This window comes from Macaca nemestrina, chromosome 6 (genome assembly GCF_043159975.1).
Source record: "Macaca nemestrina isolate mMacNem1 chromosome 6, mMacNem.hap1, whole genome shotgun sequence".
NCBI lineage: Eukaryota > Metazoa > Chordata > Mammalia > Primates > Cercopithecidae > Macaca > Macaca nemestrina.
In genome coordinates this window covers 23854923-23877206 of record NC_092130.1, presented here as the reverse complement: position 1 = coordinate 23877206, position 22284 = coordinate 23854923, and the positions used below count along the sequence as shown (strand labels likewise).

The 22284-nt window shown below is 37.6% G+C and overlaps 1 protein-coding gene across 10 annotated transcripts in view; it reads left to right on the top strand.

Moving 5' to 3' along the window:
- LOC105482381 (sarcoglycan delta) overlaps positions 1-22284 on the top strand; it is a 1038167-nt gene that overhangs the window by 787077 nt on the left and 228806 nt on the right. For all 10 annotated transcript variants that reach the window (XM_011742435.3, XM_024792975.2, XM_071098159.1 and 7 more), the window contains one exon: positions 21047-21148. In XM_011742435.3, coding sequence (XP_011740737.1) covers positions 21047-21148 — 102 coding nt within the window. The remainder of the gene's footprint in view (positions 1-21046; positions 21149-22284) is intronic.

Here is a 22284-nt window from a genome sequence, read left to right as displayed (position 1 = left end):
TTGAAGACAGGTTTTTGTTTTTTGTTTTTTGTTTTTGGTTTTTTATAACCGAACTAGACAGAAAAGAAAAAGAGTGAAGAAAGTCTACCTGACATATGGGACACCATGAATATTAGAATTTTTGGAGTTCCCAAAGGAGTTGAACAAAGGCATAGAAATCCTATTTAATCATGTAATAGCTGAAAACTTTTAAATTTTTACAAAAGATATAAGCATCAAATAGAAGCTCCAAAACTCCCAAATGGATTAAACCCAACAAGATCTTCTCCAAGGCTTTTTATAGTCAAATTGTCAAAAGGCAGAGTGAGAATTCTAAAAAGCAAGAGAAAAGGCACATATGAGGGAATTCCTCATCAAACTAACAGGAGATTTCTCCATATAAACCTTACAGGTAGGAGAGAATAGAATAATATATTCAAAGTGACGAAAGAAAAATAAAAAGCTGCAGCCAAGAATACTCTACCAGGCAAATCTACTGTTCCAAAGTAAAAGGGAAATAAAATATTTCTCAGAAAAGCAAAAACTGAGGAAATTCATTAGCACAAAACCAGTCCTCCAAGAAATGCTTAAAGGAGTCTTACATCTGGATGCACGAGCATGATATCTGCTATCATAAAACCACACAAAAGTATAAAACTCACTGCTAGAGAAGATACATAAATCAAAAAGAGAAAGAAGTCAAACATCACCACTATAGAAAACCACCAAACTGCAAAATTAATAAGAGGGGAAGAATGGAACAAAGTGTATCCAAAACCAGAAAACAACTAACAAAATGACAGGAATAACTTCTATCAATAAAAACCTTGAATGCAAATGGATTGAACTTTCCACTGAAAACGTATAGACTGGTTGAATGGATTAAAATTAATAATAACTATATGCTACCTACAAGAAACTCACTTCACCTGGATAGACACATTTACGTTGCAAGTGAAGGAACGGAAAATGATATTTCATGCAAATGGAAACCAAGAGAGGCGCAGGGGTCGCTTTTCTTATATCAGATAAAACACACTTTAAATCAAAAACTGTGAAAAGAGACAAAGAAGATCATTATATAATGATAACAGGATCAATTCAGCAAGTGGATATAATTCTAAATATGCAAGCACCCAAAACCAGAGTGTCTAGGTAATATATATATAAAACAAATATTATTAGATCTAATGAGAAAGATAGACTGCTATACAGTAATAGCTCAGGACTTCAACACTGCTCTGAGTGTTGGAAAGATCATTTGCACAGAAAACAAAGACATCAGATTTATACAGTATTTCAGACATAATAGACCTAACAGATGTTTACAGAACGTTTCATTCAACAACTGGGTAATACACATTTTTCTCAACTATACATAGAATATTATCGAGGATAGACCATATGTTAGGTCACAAAACAAGTCTAGACAGTATTTTCTTCGAGAAATCAAACATATCTTGTGACTGCAATGGAAAAAATAGAAATTAACAACAGCAGGAACTTTGGAAACTTTGCAAATACATGGAAATTAAACAACATGCTTCTGGATGATCATTAGGTCAATAAAGAAATTTAAAAAATCAAAAACATTTTTGAAACAATGGAAAATGGAAACACAACATACCTAAACCTATGCAATACAGGAAAAGCAGCACTAAGAGGAAAGTTTATAGCAATAAGCACCTACATCAAAGAAAGTGGAAAGATTTCTAATAAACAACCTAATGATACACAACCTCAAAACAAGAAAAGCAGGAATAAACCAATCCCAAAATTAGAAGGAAAAGAAATAACAAAGATCACAATAGAACTAAACAAAATAGAAACTAAGAAAAAATACAAAAGATCAATAAAGTAAAAATTTGATTTTTGGTGAGATAAAATGGATAAAGCACTACTTAGACTAACCAAGAAGAAAAGAGAGAGGACTCAAATAAGTAAAATTAGAAAGAAACAAAGGAGACATTATAACTGATCCGACAGAAATGCAAGGATAAAGATCATTATAAACAACCAAACTCTAACAAATTGGAAAATCTAGAGGAAATGGATAAATTACTGGACACATAAAATGAACAAAGATTGAACCAGGAAGATACAGAAAACACGAACAGAAAAATAATGAGTAATGAAATTGAATCAGTAATTAAAAATCTTCTAACAAAGATCTAAAAATCTCAGGACAAGATGCCTTTACTGTAGAATTCAACCAAACTTACAAAGAACTAACACTAATCCTTCTTAAACTGTTCCTAAAAATCAAAGAGAAAGGAATCCCTTCTAATGCATTTTATGAGGGCAGCATTACCCTGATTTCAAAACCAGACAAGGACACAAGATAACCGGCCAACATTTCTAATGAACATAGACTCAAAAATTCTCAACAAAATGCTAATAAACAAAATCTAACATATCAAAAAAAAATACACATAATCAAGTGTAATTTATCCCAGGGATTACAAGGATGGTTCAATATATGCAAATCAATAAATGCAGTACAGCACATCAACAGAATGAAGGACAAAAACTATATAATCCTCTCAAGAAATGCAGGAAAAGTGTTTGATAAAATTCAACATCCCTTTATGATAAGAACTCTCAACAAATTAGGCATAGGAGGAACGTACCTTGACATACTAAAGGCTGTATATGACAAACCCACAGTTATCCTCATGCTGAATGGGGAAAAGCTGAAAGCCTTTCCTGTAAGGACTGAAAAAAGACAAGGATGCCCACTTTCACTGCTCTGATTAAACATAGTACTGGAAGTTCTAGCAAGCTCATTCAGTCAGGAGGAAGAAATTAAAAGGTATCCAAATTGGAAAAGAGAAACTCAAATTGTCCCTTTTCATATAGAATGATCTTATATGTAGAAAAATCTAAATACTCCACCAGAAAACTCTTAGAAATGACAAATGAATTCAGTAAAATTTCAGGATGCAAAATCAATATACAAAAAATTAGTAGTATTTCTAAACACCAAAAACAAACTAGCTGAAAAAGAAATAAAGAAAGCAGTCCCATTTATAATCGCTACCAATAAAAAATGAAATAAAATACCCAGGAACAAATTTAACCAAGGAGGTAAAAGAGCACTACAAGAAAAACTATAAAACACTGATGAAAGAAATTGAAGAGAACATAAGCAAATGGAAAAGCATCCCCTGATCATAGATAGGAAGAATTAATATTGTTAAAATGGCCATACTACCCAAACTAATCTATAGATTTAATGTAATCCCTGTCAAAATACCAATGACACTCTTCACAAAACTACAAAAAATATATATATATATATCAAAATTTGTGTGGAACCACAAAAGACTCTGAATAGCCAAACAAATACTGAGCAAAAAGAGCAAAGCTTGAAGCATCACACTACTTGATCTCAAAATATACTACAGAGCTATAGTAACCCAAATAGCATGATATTGCTATAAAAATGGACACATAGACCAGTGTAGCAGAATAGAGAATCCCAAAATGGATCAGTGTATTTGCTGCCAACAGATTTTCAAAATATGTGTACTCCATAAATATGTACAGTTGTGTATCAATGAAAATTTTTAAAAAACATAAAAATAAACGTAAATCTTTTAAGACTCTTCTAGAAGCATGTAGACTACAAACCTAATGAGAAGCACCCTACTTTAATTTCTAATTGGCTGCAGTAATTGTAAATTCTTACCAAACTATGCCCAACATGTTTTCATTTCATTAAGCAGTTATCAGTACCTGTGGTAGTCCCATTCCTAGTAAGATCAAGATTACCCTGAGTTCTTTGTAGTCGTGACATAACTCATTTTTATATAGCTATATTTTCATCTGGAGCCTGGCATCCCATTCTGGGAGGGATCCTAAAAAAAATTTTAACTTGTTGCTTGAGAACTCTTGATGCTGTTCTATAATTGGGTTTCCCTGTCATCAGAAGTAGAGGTGACTGACAGTCTGTGGCAATGATGACTATTGTTACCACAAAGGCTAAAAAAAGTCTTATGTCCTCTAAAAGACAGAGAGAATGATTGCATGTCTTTAAGGGGTGTATAGTGGATATAGAGATTGTGTAGCATGTATGAATCCTTTTTGAAAGTTACTCTTAATTCATAGTCATGCTCACTTGCCTTTTTGATAAACATGTCTTTCTAGAAACTATATCTGGGGATAAACTTCTCTAGTATGTAACTTCTGGAGTTCTCCAGAGTTACATAATTCATAGAATACCTGTGTATATGTGTGTGTATGGATTTTTATCATAAGGAATTGGCTCATGTGGTTATGGAGGCTGACAAGATCCCACATCTGCAATCTGCAACCTGGAGACTCAGGAGAGCTGATGGCATAGTTCCAGTCTAAATCCAAATGCCTAAGACCCACAAAAATCAATATTTTGATCCCAGTCTCAAGGCAGGAAAAAATCCTCAAAGACAGTCAGCTTTATTTATCTATTTTAAATGATAAAATTAAATAGTATAGACATTTACTGTGTACAACAGGATTTTTAAAAAAATTATTATACTTTGAGTTCTGGGATACATGTGCAGAACATGCAGGTTTGTTACATAGGTATACACATGCCATGGTGGTTTGCTGCACCCATCAGCCCGTCATCTACATTAGGTATTTTTCCTAACGCTATCCCTATCCTAGCCCCCACCTCCTGACAGGCCCTGATATGTGATGTTCCCCTCCATGTGTTCTCATTGTTCAACTCCTACTTATTAGTGAGAACATGTGGTGTTTAGTTTTCTGTTCTTGTGTTAGTTTGCTGAGAAGGATGGTTTCCAGCTTCATCCATGTCCCTGGAAAGAACATGAACTCATCCTTTTTTTATGGCTGCATTGTATTTCATGGTGTATATATGCCACATTTTCTTTATCCAGTCTATCATTGATGGGCATTTGGGTTGATTCCAAGTCTTTGCTATTGTGAACAGTGCCACCATAAATATACGTGTGCATGTGTCTTTATAGTAGAATGCTTTATAATCCTTTGGGTATATACCCAGTAATGGGATTGCTGGGTCAAATGGTATTTCTGGTTCTAGATCCTTGAGGAATCGCCACACTGTCTTCCACAATGGTTGAAACAACGTGACGTTTTGATATATTTATACATTGGAGAATGGCTGAATCAAGCTAATTAACATATCTATTACCTCAGATACTTAGTTTCCAGGGTGAGAACACTTGAAATCTGTTAGCAATGTTGACCATACAATAAGTTGTTGTTAAATATGGTCATGTACAATGGATCTCTTGAATTTACTTTACCTGTCTAACCCAGAATAATGTTTAACCAAATCTCTTGGCACTCCTTTGCCTAATCAACTTGACACATACAATTAGCCATCACGGCCACTATCCCAAATAAGGCTTAATAAATATTTATGATTGGGTTCCCTATAGATTTTTAATCTTCATTGTTACCAGGCTATCTGCCCTTCTTGCTGAGGGAATTACCCCAACACTGGATCCCTGAAAACTTCTCAGACTATTAATGATTCCCTTTTAAAAGAATGGATTGGCTGGTAGGAAGGCTGTGGGTAATACCTGGCATGGTAGTTAAAACGGCAAAGGGAGCAAATTAAGTTCATTTAACCAATTTTGGTCTCTCAGTATTTAATGATTTGTTGATTATCAGGTAAAATTATTCAACAACCATCTTACCCAGGGAAGAAAGCAGCCTCAATTTTGGCAAAGTAAAACAATCTCTTCTGCTTTCATTTTCTTCAATAGGTAGGGATATTGGGTGAGTTCTAATTTTATTCACTTTCTGCTAGGAAATGTCTAAGACAAATTTTCTGGCACACTCCCTTTCACATCTTTGTACCTGCCCTTTACCACCTGCATCCCGCATCCTCTTGACACTGGCAACTCCACCATAGTCCTCTTTTCTTTTCCTCTTAGACAAGCCTCTCAGAGCATATCAAATCAAGTAAGTGCTAAATTAGTGTGGCAGAGTGTAACTGCCATAGGAAGTCAGAGAAAATAGTTTGAAGAGGAAGCAAGAAGGGGATGAATGTGGGATCTGGGGCCTGGAGGATGGATGGGGCCAGCAGTCAGTATAGGGCTGCTATTGAACATTTACAGTGTTCCACGCACCACACTAAGCAAATCAAATGTACATGCATACACATAACCTTCCAAGAGAGATACTGTGAATACCTTTTCACAGATGGAGAAAGACCCAGGGAAGATTCTATGACTAGTAAGTGATGGGACCTGGACTCAAAAAACTGTTTTTTTAAAACCCACCCCCCCCCAAACTTTTTTTTTTTTTTTAGGACTCTAACACTCACACCTATGGTTTGAACTTTTGGATTCCAAAACCTGTGGTCTAAACAATAGTGTCTATGGATTTTACTAGGCAAAGGAAGGAGGGAATACATTCCAAAAAATTATTTAAGTTTAACAAAATCACAGGATCTATTATAAGCCAGTTCTTTACTAGAAAGTTACTTTTGGAATTTATTATGAGGCAGTGAATTCATCAGAGTTTGTTTCCAAACTTTCATGGAAGTCTTAGAATATAAAATGTAAATCAGCTCCCATCATTCCCCTGCTTAATATATTCCACTGGGGTCTAGTCACACAAATAATAAAAAATCCAAATTCCTGGTGGCATCTTCTTCAAGATGCTCTATTGATCCTTCTCCCTTCCCACTTCTCTGAATTCATCTCCTATTCCTCCTTACCTTGTGTAGAGGGTGTGTGACTCAACTATGATCACATTGGCTGATGCCATTCTTGGTGATCCTCAAATGTACCATACTCATTCTCCCTGTACTCAGACCTTCCCAGGACTGGCTCCCTCACTTCATCTGGGATTCTTCTTAGAGACAACTTCTTGGACCTCTAGTCTTAAGTATATCCTACCCTCTCTCCTCCTACTCTGCCTCATTCTTCTTTAGGGCACTTTATAGCTCCGCCTATGCGATGCTCTAGGAAGAGTGAGAAGGAGAGAAAGAAGTCATGTCTTTCTTCACTGAGCAATCAGGATTCTCCACAGGTGCAGTGATTTCCCCATGCAGTATCTACTGTTCTGTTCTGAGAACACGTGGATGAAATATGGGAAGGATGTTAGAGCTTAGGAGTGCAAGCAAGAGAACAGCAATAGATGTCTCCTCTGGGCAACTACTGCTTCTCTTTACTTAAGGCTAAACATAATTGCGTAAATTGGTGACACATCTGAAATATTGGGATTATATCTGATGCTACCTTTTAGAAGGCCAATTTGGACATGATAGCTTGAGGAGATGACCAAATTAATAGGTAAGATAGCGCTAGGGCCAGGTGTATGCATACTAGCTTTCATATTTCTGAACTTATCCCTGGAAACCTCTCTCACAAGTATCAGAATGGCACTGGGCCCTTTGAAGCTGTAACTTGAAGTCTCGTAAAAGACACTGTCATGTACCACTGACAACTTTTCCAAATGAAAACAGAAGACAGGACAGGTGGCTCCCTTGGGGTGCATACCCCGTGAAGGAATCTATTCTGGGAGGGATTTTCACAGTGTGTATTTTTAATATCACTCAGGCCAGCATCTTAATCAGACTTTACTGGTGGGAAGCACTCACCTGGCAGGAGTGATTGTGATGGTAGGAATTTAATCTGAACACTTGGCATAGGCCTAATCATATTTCGCTTATTTTCTTTTATGTGTCTTCTTAAGATAAATGAGTCTCCTCCTTTATCAACAATAGCTCAGGATTTATAAGCTCACATTTTTCACCTAAGACAGGGAATGTAGCAACTTGCACTTTATTATCCATCTCTCATTTTCTTCCCTTCAAACAGTCGATAAATTCCCCGCCAATGTCTCTTTTTAAAGGTTGCTTACAAGTTTCTGTTTCAGAACAATGTGCCAGCGTTGGTTTTTATCCCTAAGTCCTTTCTGAATCCGAGTGCTCATTGGGAGTGATTTGCAAGAGTTTTTGCAAGAATTTCTTCAGCAAAACTACAGTTCACCCAAGAGGGCCTAAACATAGCCTGTCTGAGTTGTGGGCATCAGTTCCTGACAACAACTGACATGAGTTGTTGTCCAGGTAGCATCTCATTCCTGTGCATCATAGAATAGAATTTTTTACAAGTACAAATGACCTTAATGTTTCTTCTATCCAACTACCTATTATGGGTGAGATGAAACAGATTCAAATGGGGATAGGTTTGTCTGTATTTGACCTGACAACTAGAGGAAGGGTTGAGAACAGAAGTGCTATACTCTTCCTATAATTCCATGGAATGTGCTTATAATTTCTCAGAAACATCCCTTAAGGATAGTCTTTAATGTTTACAAGTATACAGCAATTTCCATGCTGACCTACCTGTTTTCTTGGATGGCCAGCAAGCAGAGTACTGGTCTGTGTAAGTAGTATCTCCAGGGTTTGTTAACTTTTAAGCCAGACTTGACTGTATGTGGGAGCTGTGATTTTGATTCTTTTTGGCTAATAGAGACTTTTCATCTGTAAGTCAGAATGTACTGTCTTCTCTGAGTCAGGGATTATGACATGAGATTGGGATAAAACAGATAGCTGCAATACTTGCCCCTCCCTGCTGGAAGCTTGAAGTGTAGAAAAAAAAATAATAGGAGAATATAGCCAAATATGCAGTGGTTCTTAGAACATCAGCTCTGAGTTGATTCTGAATTGCTTGTTTTTCACTAGCCAAACCAATCATATGTAGGAAAATATAGTCCTGCACCTACCCAAAGAAATAAAGAGCAGCAAAGTGCTTAAAATTGTGATTGCTTTGTCTTCTGTATCCCTAAGTGACCACCCTGTTAACCCTCCATGGGCATGTAGCTTGGGTGAAAAATAAATCCTTGTTCTTCAAAGTCACTGAGATTTGTGTTGTCTGTTACTGTAGTATATTGACTGATCAGCATGGATTGTCTGATTTAATCCTCGATGTAGAAGTTAGAATTGTCTTGACTGCCTAAATGTTCATATTCACAGCATGAGCCTTAGAAAGCGTACCAGGAAGTGGTTGAAGCAGCACTCTAACCCTTGCAGTCTGGTTCCAAAGCTTATATTGTTAGCTGGGATATCAAAATTCTCTCTCTCATTTTCTTTCTCATTCTCTTGCACACTGTGTGTGTCTGTGTGTGTGTGTGTGTTTGCTCCCCTGTTATTGAGGAAAGATGGTTTCTAAAGAGAATCAAGGAAGACTTCCCAAATAAATTGATAGCTACGCTCTAAAGGAAAAGTAGAAACTAGGCAATTCAGTAGTAAAGAAAATTATACTTATTCCATGTCTGTGTGGAGGCAGGGGTAGTCCCCGTTGTTTGATTTACTCACACCCAGAAAAAGTGTAGAGCAAAGAATTCCTGTTTATGCATTACTTTTGGAAACCATGAAATATGGAAAGTGTTCAAACACAATAGCCTTGAATCTGTAAATCATTAAAAGCAACCTTATGAGATTTTATAAAACGGATGAGAAATTACAGTTTTCATCCACTGAGGCACCAAAGCAATCTGACAGTTACATATGTATAAGGTTCTCTAGCTCGCTCTCTTGCTCTTACTCACTCGCTCTCTCCCTCCCTCTCTCTCTCTCTCTCTCTCACACACACACACAGAGAAAATGATCTAACCAATATATGAGCTTTAGCGTTATGGTAACTAGAGAGTAAAAAGGAAAAGAAGGAAAACTATATATCAACATCATTGGCCAAAGAAAGAAAATATGAACAAAGTTGAGATTACATGCCAAATGACAAAAAGGATCAGCAGCTGTGACCCAGACGGTGATGGGGTCATCTGGTCCTCTCCCTTGCTGTTGGGTTAATCATGCAGGACTGATGATGTCACCATTTATAATGCTCTCTGGAAAAGAAAGCCAGTAGCTGCCTCAGTAGCCTGTCACACAATTTAATTGCCTTGATCACAAAACATTCCCTGTGTCTTATTCAGGTCTGGCTTGCTTCACTCTAGAAACCCTTCATCAAGTTGGACTTTAATGGAAACAGAACATTGCCCAGCATGTCCCTTTAGTAACCCCACACAAAATGTGGACAAGTAACAGTCATGTTTTAACCTCTTTAACCTACTACCTCTTTCCCCAAGCACATATCTCTAAATCAGTTCTCTTTATGGATTAGGGGAATTCCAAAGCACATCACTGCATGTCTCTTGAACTGGATTGCTTTTTTTTTTTTTCTTGGTGAACGTCATATTTCTCTTAAAAAAAAAAAAAAAAAAACCTTGTTAGGGTTGTATTTGTATGCTGTAAGATTCACTCATTTTAGGTATACAACTGAGTGATTTTTAGTAAATTTACTTTTATACAGCTACAACCACAATCTGATTTTAGAGCATTTCTGTCACCTCAGTAAAATCCCTTGAGTCTATTTATAGTCTTCTCCCATTCCCACTGTCAGCCCTAGGCAACCACTAATCTACTTTCTGTCTCTATAGATTTGCTTTTCTGGAAAATACATAATTGAGATCATGCAATATGTGGTCTCTTATGTTTGTCTTCTTTCATTTATCATAATTTTTGAGGTTTGTCCATGTTATAGCAGGTACCTGTATTTCATTTCTTTTGATTGCTAAATAGTATTCCATTGCATGGATGTAGAATATTTTACTTATCCATTCATCAGTTAATAGGCATTTAGGCATTTTCCACATTTTGGCTCTGATGAATTATGTTGTTGTGAACCTTTATGTATAAGTGTTTGTGGGGACATAGGTTTTCATTTATGTATAAGTGTTTGTGGGGACATAGATTTTCATTTATGTATAAGTGTTTGTAGGGACATAGGTTTTAATTTATGTATAAGTGTTTGTGGGGACATAGATTTTCATTTATGTATAAGTGTTTGTGGGGACATAGGTTTTCATTTATGTATAAGTGTTTGTGGGGACATAGGTTTTCATTTATGTATAAGTATTTGTGGGGACATAGGTTTTCCTTTATCTTGGGCAGAGAGAGCCCAGAGGGGAATTCTGGGTCATGTGGTAACTCTGTGTTTAAATTCTTAAGAGGCAGGCCCTTTTCCAAAGTGACTGCAACATTTTATGTTCCCCTTAGTGGTATATGAGAGTGCATGATATTTCCACATTCTTGCCATCAAGTGTGCTACTCGTGTGTGTGTGTGTGTGTGTGCGCGCGCGTGCGTGTGTTTTGGAAACTCCCAGAAGGAAGGAATGCAATCTGCAACTCTTCTTGCCTTTTCATATAGTGTTTAGCACAGGACTGGCACACAGTAGAAGCTTAACAGTGTAGCATGACATGTGATGGTTAAGAAATTTTGTATTGGAGTTAGACTGCCAGGTTCTGTAAGCATTGGCTTCCTCTACTGTTAAATGGGGCTAATGGTGCCTACCCTTTTGAGTTACAATGAGGATTAATGAATACATTGCAGACCATATGCTTTGTCTAACATATATGGAAATGGTAGCTTTTGTTACTAATGCTTTGAAATTCACATGGATGATCACTTTCTGAACAATCTCTAGTTTAGCCAATTTCTTTTTTTTCTCTTGCAATTAGATATTTAGGTATAGGCAATGTAGTGAGCCCCCAAGATGAAATAATAAGTAGCACGTTATTTCTCATTGCAAGAAATTTGAAGTTTAGTGACTGATGACAGATATAAATGGGCAATTACAATGTATGTAGTATAAGATATAGAAGGAAATATGAGATGAGAGATATGATATGAAAAATCCCATATGACCCAGAAAAGACATTTAATCATAACCAAAGGACTGCAGAGAGGAGCAGAAGCACTGGGAAGAGTATTGCTGGCCAAGGGAAGGACATGAAACATTTACGAAGATTCAAAAAGGGAAGGGGTTTGGAAAAATCGCGAGCATGTTCTGTGACAGAGTGAAGGGAGACTGTTGAGAGACAAGGATGAAGAAGTGAGCAGGTGCAGTCATGAAGTGTGCTAAAGATTACATTAAGAAGTTTGTTCTTTACTTTTGTTGCTATCGTTCTATTAAGTGTTAATGTCTGAGGAGCTACAAAGAAGATGGTTCAATATTCCAAAGGTAGAAGTGACCATTTATAAAGAGAAGAAAGCTAGAGCAGTCTCAAACTTTATACTAGTCTAATATAGCATTTCTCAACTTAAAAAAAACATTGCCCCTCCCCCCAGAGGATGTTTAGCCATTTTTCCCTATTTTTCACCACATGAAATGTCAATATTAAAGATATATTGCATATATACTTCCTATGTAAACATATTTGCGTTTTCTAAATTAAAAGAATAAAAATTTTGTATGCCTCCAGCTCCCCAATAATTAATTTTTGTCCACTGGGGACTGTATCCCCCTGATTGGGAATACATACTCTAATAAATTGGAATCTGAAGTAGGAACAGGTATAGATGTTAAGATTTTTGTCATTCCCCACACTACCTTTCAAAATACAACTATTTGGAATGAATAAATTCTATCACTCTATAGATATTTTCTGAGCACATAATATTTGCCAAGCCATAGGAACTGAGACTACAGCAGTGAATAATACAGTCAAAAATCCCACCCCTCATGAAGATTACATTCTACTGCCATCTATATATAATTGTTTCACTCTTGGATCCAAACTAAGTAATGCCTGCCATTAAAACTGCTCCAGCAAGAGATTATCTTGAGACTTGTTTGTTAAAACAGGTCTTGGCATTTCTTTCAAGCCTGAAAATGTGCTGACAGAATTAAAAACCCATCCGATGCTGATGCAGGGGGAAAATCAGAAGAGCAAGAAAATAGCACCTTTTTCTGTTAATTGATTTTATTAGTGGGAAAAATTGTTTTACACACATATCAAAATATCAAAAATTGCACAATAGGGCTGCAACCTAATCATCTAACAGCCATCAATGTTTGCTTTTTCTGAATAAATATATGAACTCTGGGTGTTTTTACATCAGTCTTTAATCTGTACACATCCCTAGGAGTCCTGGGCATAGGGTGGATCCTGGAACAGATCAAAAATGCCTTTTCAGCAGTGTCCAGTGGAATGTGAAAAATAGCACTATCTTAAAAACAACATAATAGCAATTTCCATCCCCATCCCACAAGAACCAACAGAAGTCCACCTCACCCAGAATTTTGCAGACATCCTGGTATCTTACCCTGCACCAGTGGAAAGGCCTCTGGGACCACTGGTCACTGCCCTGCACTGGCCATGCTGAGAGAACACTGGTCCCCACCACATGATCCCTGGAGTTCAAATGTTCTGCCGCTCCTGGAGAAGGGAAACTTTGGTGAGGTTACAGCCATTTCCTTTGGAAGCCTTAACCCCTCCTTGGGACACTGGAAGGAAAATGGTCTCTAGACTTCATGGGAGGCACAGATCTTTTGTCTACCGCCCCCTACCCATCCCAGTGGGAAAATATCTCCTCTTCTTCTTGCCTCCTTTCCCAGAACATCTAGCACAGTTCATTCAATGAGATTCAATTAGATTATAAAAGATAGGAAACCCCACTGCTGTTAGGCTACTGCTGCTTCATTCTCAAAATCTCTAAGTCAAGGAATTACAAAGCCCAAGAACCTGTTTGAAATGGTGACAAAAGGAGTCAAGGGCAGGAGATATGAGGAAAGAAAGAAGTTATGTGGAAAGAACCAATATTTCAGTCTATTATCCTGCTACTCAGAATTCTCTTTATTCTGTACTCATCTTCTAGAAAACTATGCAAAACAATTAACCAGTCTAGACCAGACAAAGAATGAGGAGCAAATGCTGTAGTCCTTGGACCAGCCCAGAGGGTGGTTCCCCAGATTCCACCTACCTGTGCCCCTGTTCCTCTGCCCCTAGCCACTGCCTTTTCTGAAAGATCTAACTGAGGGCTTAGGGGAGACTAAATTAGACTGAGAAAATAATAGGATTAGCTCTTGTGTTTTTGAAAACTCCTATTCAGAGTGAGTACCACACCCAGTATGGGAATCGTCACTGGTGATCCTGCAATCAGCAGGGCTTTCAGAATTCTTATCTTCACTGGGATTACAGTGGGAGCCTGGCCTCCTCCTTCTATCTCAGATGTACCTTACAGACTTCAGGTAAGCACTTCATTGGACAGCACTCATCCAGTCAAGACCTGTTATTCCCCTATTGGGCTACTATAATTTTCATGCTTGCCCTAATGAAAATTAGTTTCACCATTTAAAGAGGAAAGTAAAATATCGTCTATTTTTCTACATACTTTTTCTAATTATTCTAGGAATGATATTCTCTCTCCTTTTTTTTTTTTTTTTTTTTTTTTTTTGAGATGATGTCTCGCTCTGTTGCCCAGGCTGGAGTGCAGTGGCACAATATTGGCTCACTGCAAACTCTGCCTCCTGTGTTCATGCCATTCTCCTGCCTCAGCCTCCCGAGTAGCTGGGACTACAGGCACCCAATACCACGCCCGGCTAATTTTTTGTAGTTTTAGTAGAGACGGGATTTCACTGTGTTAGCCAGGATGCTCTCAATCTCCTGACCTCGTGATCCACCCGCCTCAACCTCCCAAAGTGCTGGGATTACAGGCATGAGCCACCGTGCCCAGCCCTCCCTCTTTAGTTTTTTGGAGAGAGAATTTTGCTATTGCCCAGGATGGAGTGCATTGACGTAATCATAGCTCACATTCCTGGGCTCAAGTGATCTTCCTGCCATAGCCTCCTGAGTAGCTGGAACTACAGGCATGTGCTACCATAACCAGCTAATTTTTATTTTTATTTTTTTAAGAGATGGTATCTTGCTATGCTGCCCAGGTTGCTCTTAAACTCCTGGCCTCAAGAAATCTTCCTGCCTCAGCCTCTCAAAGTGCTGCAATTACAAGCATGAACCATTGGGCCTGGTCTGATTCTCAATCTTCTAAATACCTCTTTTACATCTTATTGGGAGAGAAGCTGTAGTTCATAATTGACCTAAAACTCCAATCTTAATAATACCCAAAACTTCTTATGCAGTAAAAGGTGAAATGTTTTTTAGTAAAGGTGATATCAAGGTACTTTGATGGGTTTCCAATCCAGCCTGATTGTTCCAAAGCTAGAAAGGAGACTATAAACATGGGAACATATTAACATTTAGTTGGCTACTCTAATAGCTTTGTATTATATTTTGGAAATAGAGGCCAGTAACACAAATTCACACTATTTGATAGACCTTTCCCACCAAATACCATTAGGCAGACCTAGAGACAGCAAGTAGGCTAGAAAAGTGAAACTGATCATGAGCAAGAATAGGAAATCCTGTAAGTGGAAAAATGATAGAGATTTGGTACATTTGGGATAAGTTTGCTGCCATGAGATATATGTGAGGGAAGATTAAATTACTTACTGCAAAAAGAATTACTTGGCTTGGATTGGATTTATATTTCTTGAACTGTGGTCATTTCTGTACCTTCTTCACTGTTCTTATTTTGCTATTACAGACTGTCTTACAGGGTGGGATTTGGAGGGGCCTTCTCTTCTTGTAACTTGTCATGGCACATAGCACTTGATTATACACACAGTGGGTTCTCCAAAAATAGCAGAAGATTCCTTCTGATTATGTCTAGGGGTGGGCAAATGTTGGGTTGTAATTAGGATCCCCTAGACCCTGGGAAGGTATAACAAAAGTACCATAAAAATGGATGGTGTTAGGCTTAGGATTAAAGATGGTTCTATCTGTTAATATTGCTGACTGCAGTTACCCAATAAGCTAAAATAAAAGTGACATTAATAAGAAACCCAGCAGTAACCATAATGACATTACTTTTGTGTATATTGAGGATTGGGTTACCCTTAGCTATTATCCTAATGGCTATAAATATAAAGTCTCAATTGGAAAGAGTTGAGTTCAAAGTCATTGTTCTGTCATTAGCTAGCCGTGTAATTTTGAGTGAGTTACTTAACAACAAATTTGCTCACTTGTAAAATAAGGAAAATAATAACTATCTCATAAGAACATTGAAGAGATGACATGGGATAATTTATATATAGCACTTAGTACATGAGATATAGTGTACATTCTAGATAAGTGTTGATTTTTAAAATAAATCAAGGAAAGCTTTATTTTTTGTTACTTAAGGGCTTTTATTTAAATTACTATTGGTGTTTCTAGAAGATTTTAGAAAATTATAACATACAGACCAGGCATGGTGGCTCATGCTTATAATTCCAGCACTTTGGGAGGCTGAGGCGGACGGATCACCTGAGGTCATGAGTTTGAGACCAGCCTGGCCAACATGGTGAAACCCCGTCACTACTAAAAATGCAAAAATTAGCCAGGCATGGTGGCCTGCATCTGTGATCTCAGCTACTCAGGAGACTGGGGTAAGAGAATCTCTTGAACCTGGAAGGTGGAGGTTGCAGTGAGCTGAGATCATGCCATTGCACTCCAGCCTGGGCGACAAGAGCAAAAAAACTCTGTCTCAAAAGAAAGAAAGAAAGAGAGAAAGAGAGAAAGAGAGAGAGAGAGAGAGAGAGAGTACAGATAAGCAAAAAGAGGAAAGTAGAAAGCACTCATAACTCAGACATACAAAGATATTAAATATCAACATTCGAGTATATTTTCCCCTAGAATTTTTCTCCAATAAAATTTCCTTGAGAATTTTTTGTTATACCCACATGAGTATATGTGTATATATGTATCAATGTGTATATATATTAAACAGTTATTTTTAAGTGGGCTCTCTCTCTCTCTCTCTCTCTCTATATATATATATATACATATATATATATTTCCTCAACTGATTGCTTCAGTCAATAATGCATCATGAATATTTACCTGCACTCTTACATATTCCTCTGCAAGAACTACATCATTTTCCCTTATAGTATGTTCAATTATTTTAACATGCGACTTTCGATAGTTTTTTTTCTTTCTCTTGTTAAGTGACATGGTGATGAACAACTCTAAAGCTAAATACTTTCACATTTACACAGTTATTTCCTTAGGATGAAATCCAAGAACTAACATAATAATTTTCGGTAACAATGAAGGAACTGAGGTAAATCGTGAAAAGCACAGAGTATAGTAAGTCAGTCATCAATAAATGGGGGAGGAAAGGGGCTATACGTATGTAGTGTAAGAAAAGAAGTTGTTCGGAATAGACTTGCTGTAGTACCCCAAATGTAATCTTTTGTTTAAGAATATTTAGGAGTTCTTGTTTGTTTTGTAATCGTATCATGCATGTAATCATATGCTTGTAAACATATCAATGTCTTCTGACCTCAGTGGGGAAAAATGTCAACATAACATGCAGACAGATGAAGCAGCATAGTCAGTTTATAGAAGTCAGGTTTAGTATGTGTTTCTGTGAAAAGGTTTGCCTCTCCAGCTATCAGAAATGAGGACTAACAATCCCAAACACAAGCTAATCTGTCTGTCTCTTTTGGGAGGGTTGGAGGTGCCTTTGGACATCCGCATTGTCATCTTTCCCTTTGTTGCAGGTTCCACCTGCTGCGGGTGAGACACATGCCATGTCCCCCAGCCTGTTGCCTCTCACACTGGGTTTGATTGCGCAGTCGGGTTCTCTTGGCAGAACTGTCTCCATGAGTGCCAGAATAGAAATATACAGATGGCACGCTATCCATGGAGGAACAATTTTGACCTGCAGGATCTGTTCTGATCCACAGGCTGAAGCACATTTATGAAAACAGAATGGGGAAAAGTACCCATTTTCCACTTGGTCATCCAACTCCCTGTGTGGCATCCATACTGAACGTGTTGAGATATACAGCACAATGGCAATGGCAGACAGAAGAAGCTTCAGGAGGCTGAAATAACATAGATAACATAGTGAGGTAGGTTGGGTGGAGACTGTGCAAACTAGAGACCGTATGGTGTGTCTAGGCAGGGGCGGCTGCTGCTCACCTCAGCGGACTCTGGCAATGGGAGAGCAGGCCCAGCATGGCCATTCCTGTTTAACTGGAGAAACTAGAAACCTGGATTTTTCATTCATATATTTTGCTTTTCAAATGTTATTAGAAAATAGAGGAACACATAAGAAATAACAAAGCATGTTCATAGTGTGTGTGTATATACACCAAACACACACATGCATGCTCATACACACACACACACACACACATTCCTGGGAGGAGAAAAAACACCGTGGAGGGATGAAAATAGAAATTTGACTTATTTGAATATTTGTTATTTTGTAGATTTGACTTTGGTGCCACATACATAGTTTACATAAAACAAAATTGGACTTTAAAAAAGCTGTCGTGAAAAAATGAGAAGAAAAAATGAAACAAATCTCACTGGGTATTGTGTTAACAGAATAACCCCACAGAAAGGAATTATTTCAAGTGACTTTGAAATTCCACGGTTTGACTATATTTTCCTAGTAGGATATACTTTAAAGGTTTTTAAAAACTGACAAATTCTACATTGTTTTTTTATTAACCATAATGTTAGTGCAGTAGTGACGTTGGTGTTCTGAAACTATTCTGTGTGTGTTGTGAGTTAAATGAATAATCGTGTTGGTATTATTCAGAAAAGGGATTTTTGGTATGAAAGAAAGGTAGTAACATGATAAAATCCATGAGATAAAATGGAAATCTTCAAGTCCTGAATTTGAGTTGAAGTTTCATGTTAAATCATATTATTTTTAGTAAACACACAACACACACACACCTTATTTTCCAGCTCTTTCCGCAGAAACAAAGGCTCACCCAGTAACAATCAGTATCCAAAGGTCCCAGTTGTGGTTTCTAAATACCAGTTCTCACTGAAATGAACCAGGGCTTCTTATTAAAAATGGCTGATTACAGTCATGGGGAAGGACTGTAGGATTACCCTGTAACATCTCACATAGAAGAGAGACGTCCATCAAAGACTACGTGGTTGTATTAAAAGGGTGCAGCAGTCAACTGGAAAAAACTCCTTTACTGAAGTAGGGAAATTAGAAAATTATAATAATAATAATTGGGCTATAATGAAACAAGTGAAAATGTTTATAGTCATAGTTAAAAAGTAGAATCCTCATTGGTTTGGAAGATACTAGGTGGAAGATGTTAGATAGCCAATTCAGTATTTTAAAGATCAACAATAAAGGAGGGAAAATCCAGCTCTGTCAATTCCTCTGTCAACTATAATTTAGAGTTAGCAAATAGTTGATGAGATGAAAGTAAATTAAGAATAATAGAATTGGCCGGGCGCGGTGGCTCAAGCCTGTAATCCCAGCACTTTGGGAGGCCGAGACGGGCGGATCACGAGGTCAGGAGATCGAGACCATCCTGGCGAACACGGTGAAACCCCGTCTCTACTAAAAAATACAAAAAACTAGCCGGGCGTGGTGGCGGCGCCTGTAGTCCCAGCTACTCGGGAGGCTGAGGCAGGAGAATGGCGTAAACCCGGGAGGCGGAGCTTGCAGTGAGCTGAGATCCGGCCACTGTACTCCAGCCCGGGAGACAGAGCGAGACTCCGTCTCAAAAAAAAAAAAAAAAAAAAAAAAAAAAAAAAAAAAAAGAATAATAGAATTGTGATATAACCAGTTTGAAACCTCTAGTGAAATCGTCGGTCCTCTAGGCAAAGACTACGTTGGCTGATAACTTCATGGCAAAAAATGTTATGTGCCTACTGATAGAAGAATATCCCATGAATTAAGTAAAAAATGTCCCTCACTCCACCTCAAAGATGTTCATGTATAATCTCAGAACCCATGAATGTATTACATTACATGGAAAAGGGGAATTGAGATTGCAGATAGAATTACAGTTACTGATCAGGTGATCTTAAAATGGGGAGATTATCCTGGGTTATCCAGATGTGCCCAGTGAAATCACAAGGGTCCTTGAGAATGGAAGAAGGATGCAGAAGATTCAGTGTCAGAGTGATTTTATGTGAGAAAAACTCAAATCAGCCACTGCTGACTTTGGAGATAGAAGTGAGGCCATGAACCCAGGAGCCAGAAAGAGCAAGGAAATTGATTCTCCCTTTAGAGCCTCCGGAAACGGACATAGCCCTTCTGACCCCTTGATTTTAGCCCATTGTGTCCTGGTCAGACTGCTAACACACAGAACTGTAAGATAATAAATCTGTGTTGTTTTAAGCCACCAAGTTGTATTATTTGTTACTGTAACAATAGAAAACTAATATACCCCATTTCCTAGGATATATTCTTTCTAGAAAATTGCACCTGAGTCTGATTAAGCTTCTTGATGTAACTACCAATTTATAGGAAACATAACGAATAGAGGAACACATTATATGAAAGTATGGGAATGTTCAGCAAAATCTGAACTCTGGGTAATTCTATTTTTAAAATGACATTTATCAAATAAAGTATATGTGTATATATTTGTATATGTGTGGATGTATGAGAGAGAAAATGACTGGAAATTTTAGGAACTGATCTAGTATTTTATGTAGCAAACAATTGCTGTAGGGAACTTAATTCAAAAAAGCAAATTATAGAGAAAAAAAGTATTAGTGAAATTTGAACATTGACACTGGGTGTTTGATATTAAGGAATGATTGTTACTTCTCAAGTATGTGTGTGGTAATGGGATTATGGTTATATTTAAACAAAGAAGGGGAGCGTAGGTGGCCATAATAGATAATAATAGCCATAAATTGATAATTGTTGAAGATGAGTGATAGGTACATATGTGTTTGCTATCTGTTCTTTCTACTTTTGCATTCATTATTTCCATAACAAAATATTTTTAAAAAATATTAGCAACTAACTTGACTCTTTAAATGTTTGTGACTCAAACACACATGTCCAAAGTCTGGATTTAACCAACAGGCTGCCAGCTTGAAATATCTGTAGAGTTTTGGAAATAGGATCTTTTACTTTTCCTGGAGTATTATCCTTTTCTCTCCTCCTACTTACCTTCTCCCTCCATTCTTTCTGTGCTGCCTAGCAAAATTGCCCCCTGCCCCAATCTGTATATGTGGATGACTAGAGGGCATTCAAATTGCTTGGAATAGAATTTTCTCAGAAAGAGTGAAAAAGATAATATGCATAACTGCATTGAACAATACCTCCTAATATTTTACATGTTCTTTGAATACTCATCCTCATTCCATGCCTTCAAAAAAAAATAGGCAATAACTTTCCATTTTTGACGGCCTGAGGTGTTTTGAAATTTTGGCTAATCATATCTTCCTTGTTATCTCTGTGTTCTATTTCAGGATGGAATGGGAAACCTGAGGATCACAGAAAAAGGTCTAAAGCTAGAAGGAGACTCCGAATTCTTACAACCTCTCTACGCCAAAGAAATCCAGTCCCGACCAGTAAGTTTCTGCTGAGAGAAGAAGGTGTTATTGTTGTTCTAGAATCTGAATCTAGAGGAATTAATCGTGCTATCAGCTGGGTACAGAGGACTGGGATGGGGAGTAATGCTGGTAGTAAGATGAATTCGCTTTCACTTCTGAATCTTTGAGTATCATCACAGCAGTGGTAATGTAAGCAAGTGAGATGACCTCTCTGAGCCTCTTTCCACTCCTGGTGAATAGAAGGTAACAACCCCATGCTACCCAACTTTATAGATTGTGTCGCAAATAAGGCAAGACAGCAAATGTGGAAAAGCCATAAATAGTATACAAATGCATGATAATATTGCTGTTTATTTTATTCATCAAGTGCTTCAAAGCCATTTTTAGAAACACAGAACTAAAGAATTAGAATTTTGTTTTTCATTAAGACTTTACACTATGTAGCCGGTGTTGGTTAGGATCAATTCAATATCAGGCTGAGTGCAGTGGCTCACACCTGTAATTCCAGCACTTTGGGAGGCCAAAGTGGGCAGATCACCTGAGATAGGAATTTGAGACCAGCCTGGACAACATAGTGAAACGTCGTCTTTACTAAAAATACAAAAATTTGCCAAGTATAGTGGTGAGCATCTGTAGTCTCAGCTACTGGGGAGGCTGAGGAAGGAGAATTGCTTGAACCCAGGAGGTGCAGGCTGCAGTGAGCCGAGATCACGCCACTGCACTCCAGCCGGGGCAACAGAGCAAGGCTCCATCTTAATAATAATAATAATAATAATAATAATAATAATAATAATAATAATAATTCAATATCAACAGCTACATTCTGAAATGATATTTAAATAATCACAACAGAGTGTGTACCCTGTTCTAGGCATATTGCTGTTTTGCATGCAGTCTCATATCTAATTTAGTTCGCAGATTTGTCCACTGAGGTGGGGACTATTGCTGCCTCTATTTTGTAGATTAAACAACTGAGGCTTGGAGAAGTTTCATGTCAAAAGCTTCATACTTGTAGCAGGACAGAGATTTCAAGCCTTCTCTGTTAACCATTATTTCCTACATAAGCCTTTTCTTTCATTCCTTCTTTTCTCTCTTGTTGCTGTAGCAGTGATTCCTACATATATACCTTACCTTTATTAACCACTGTTATTCCA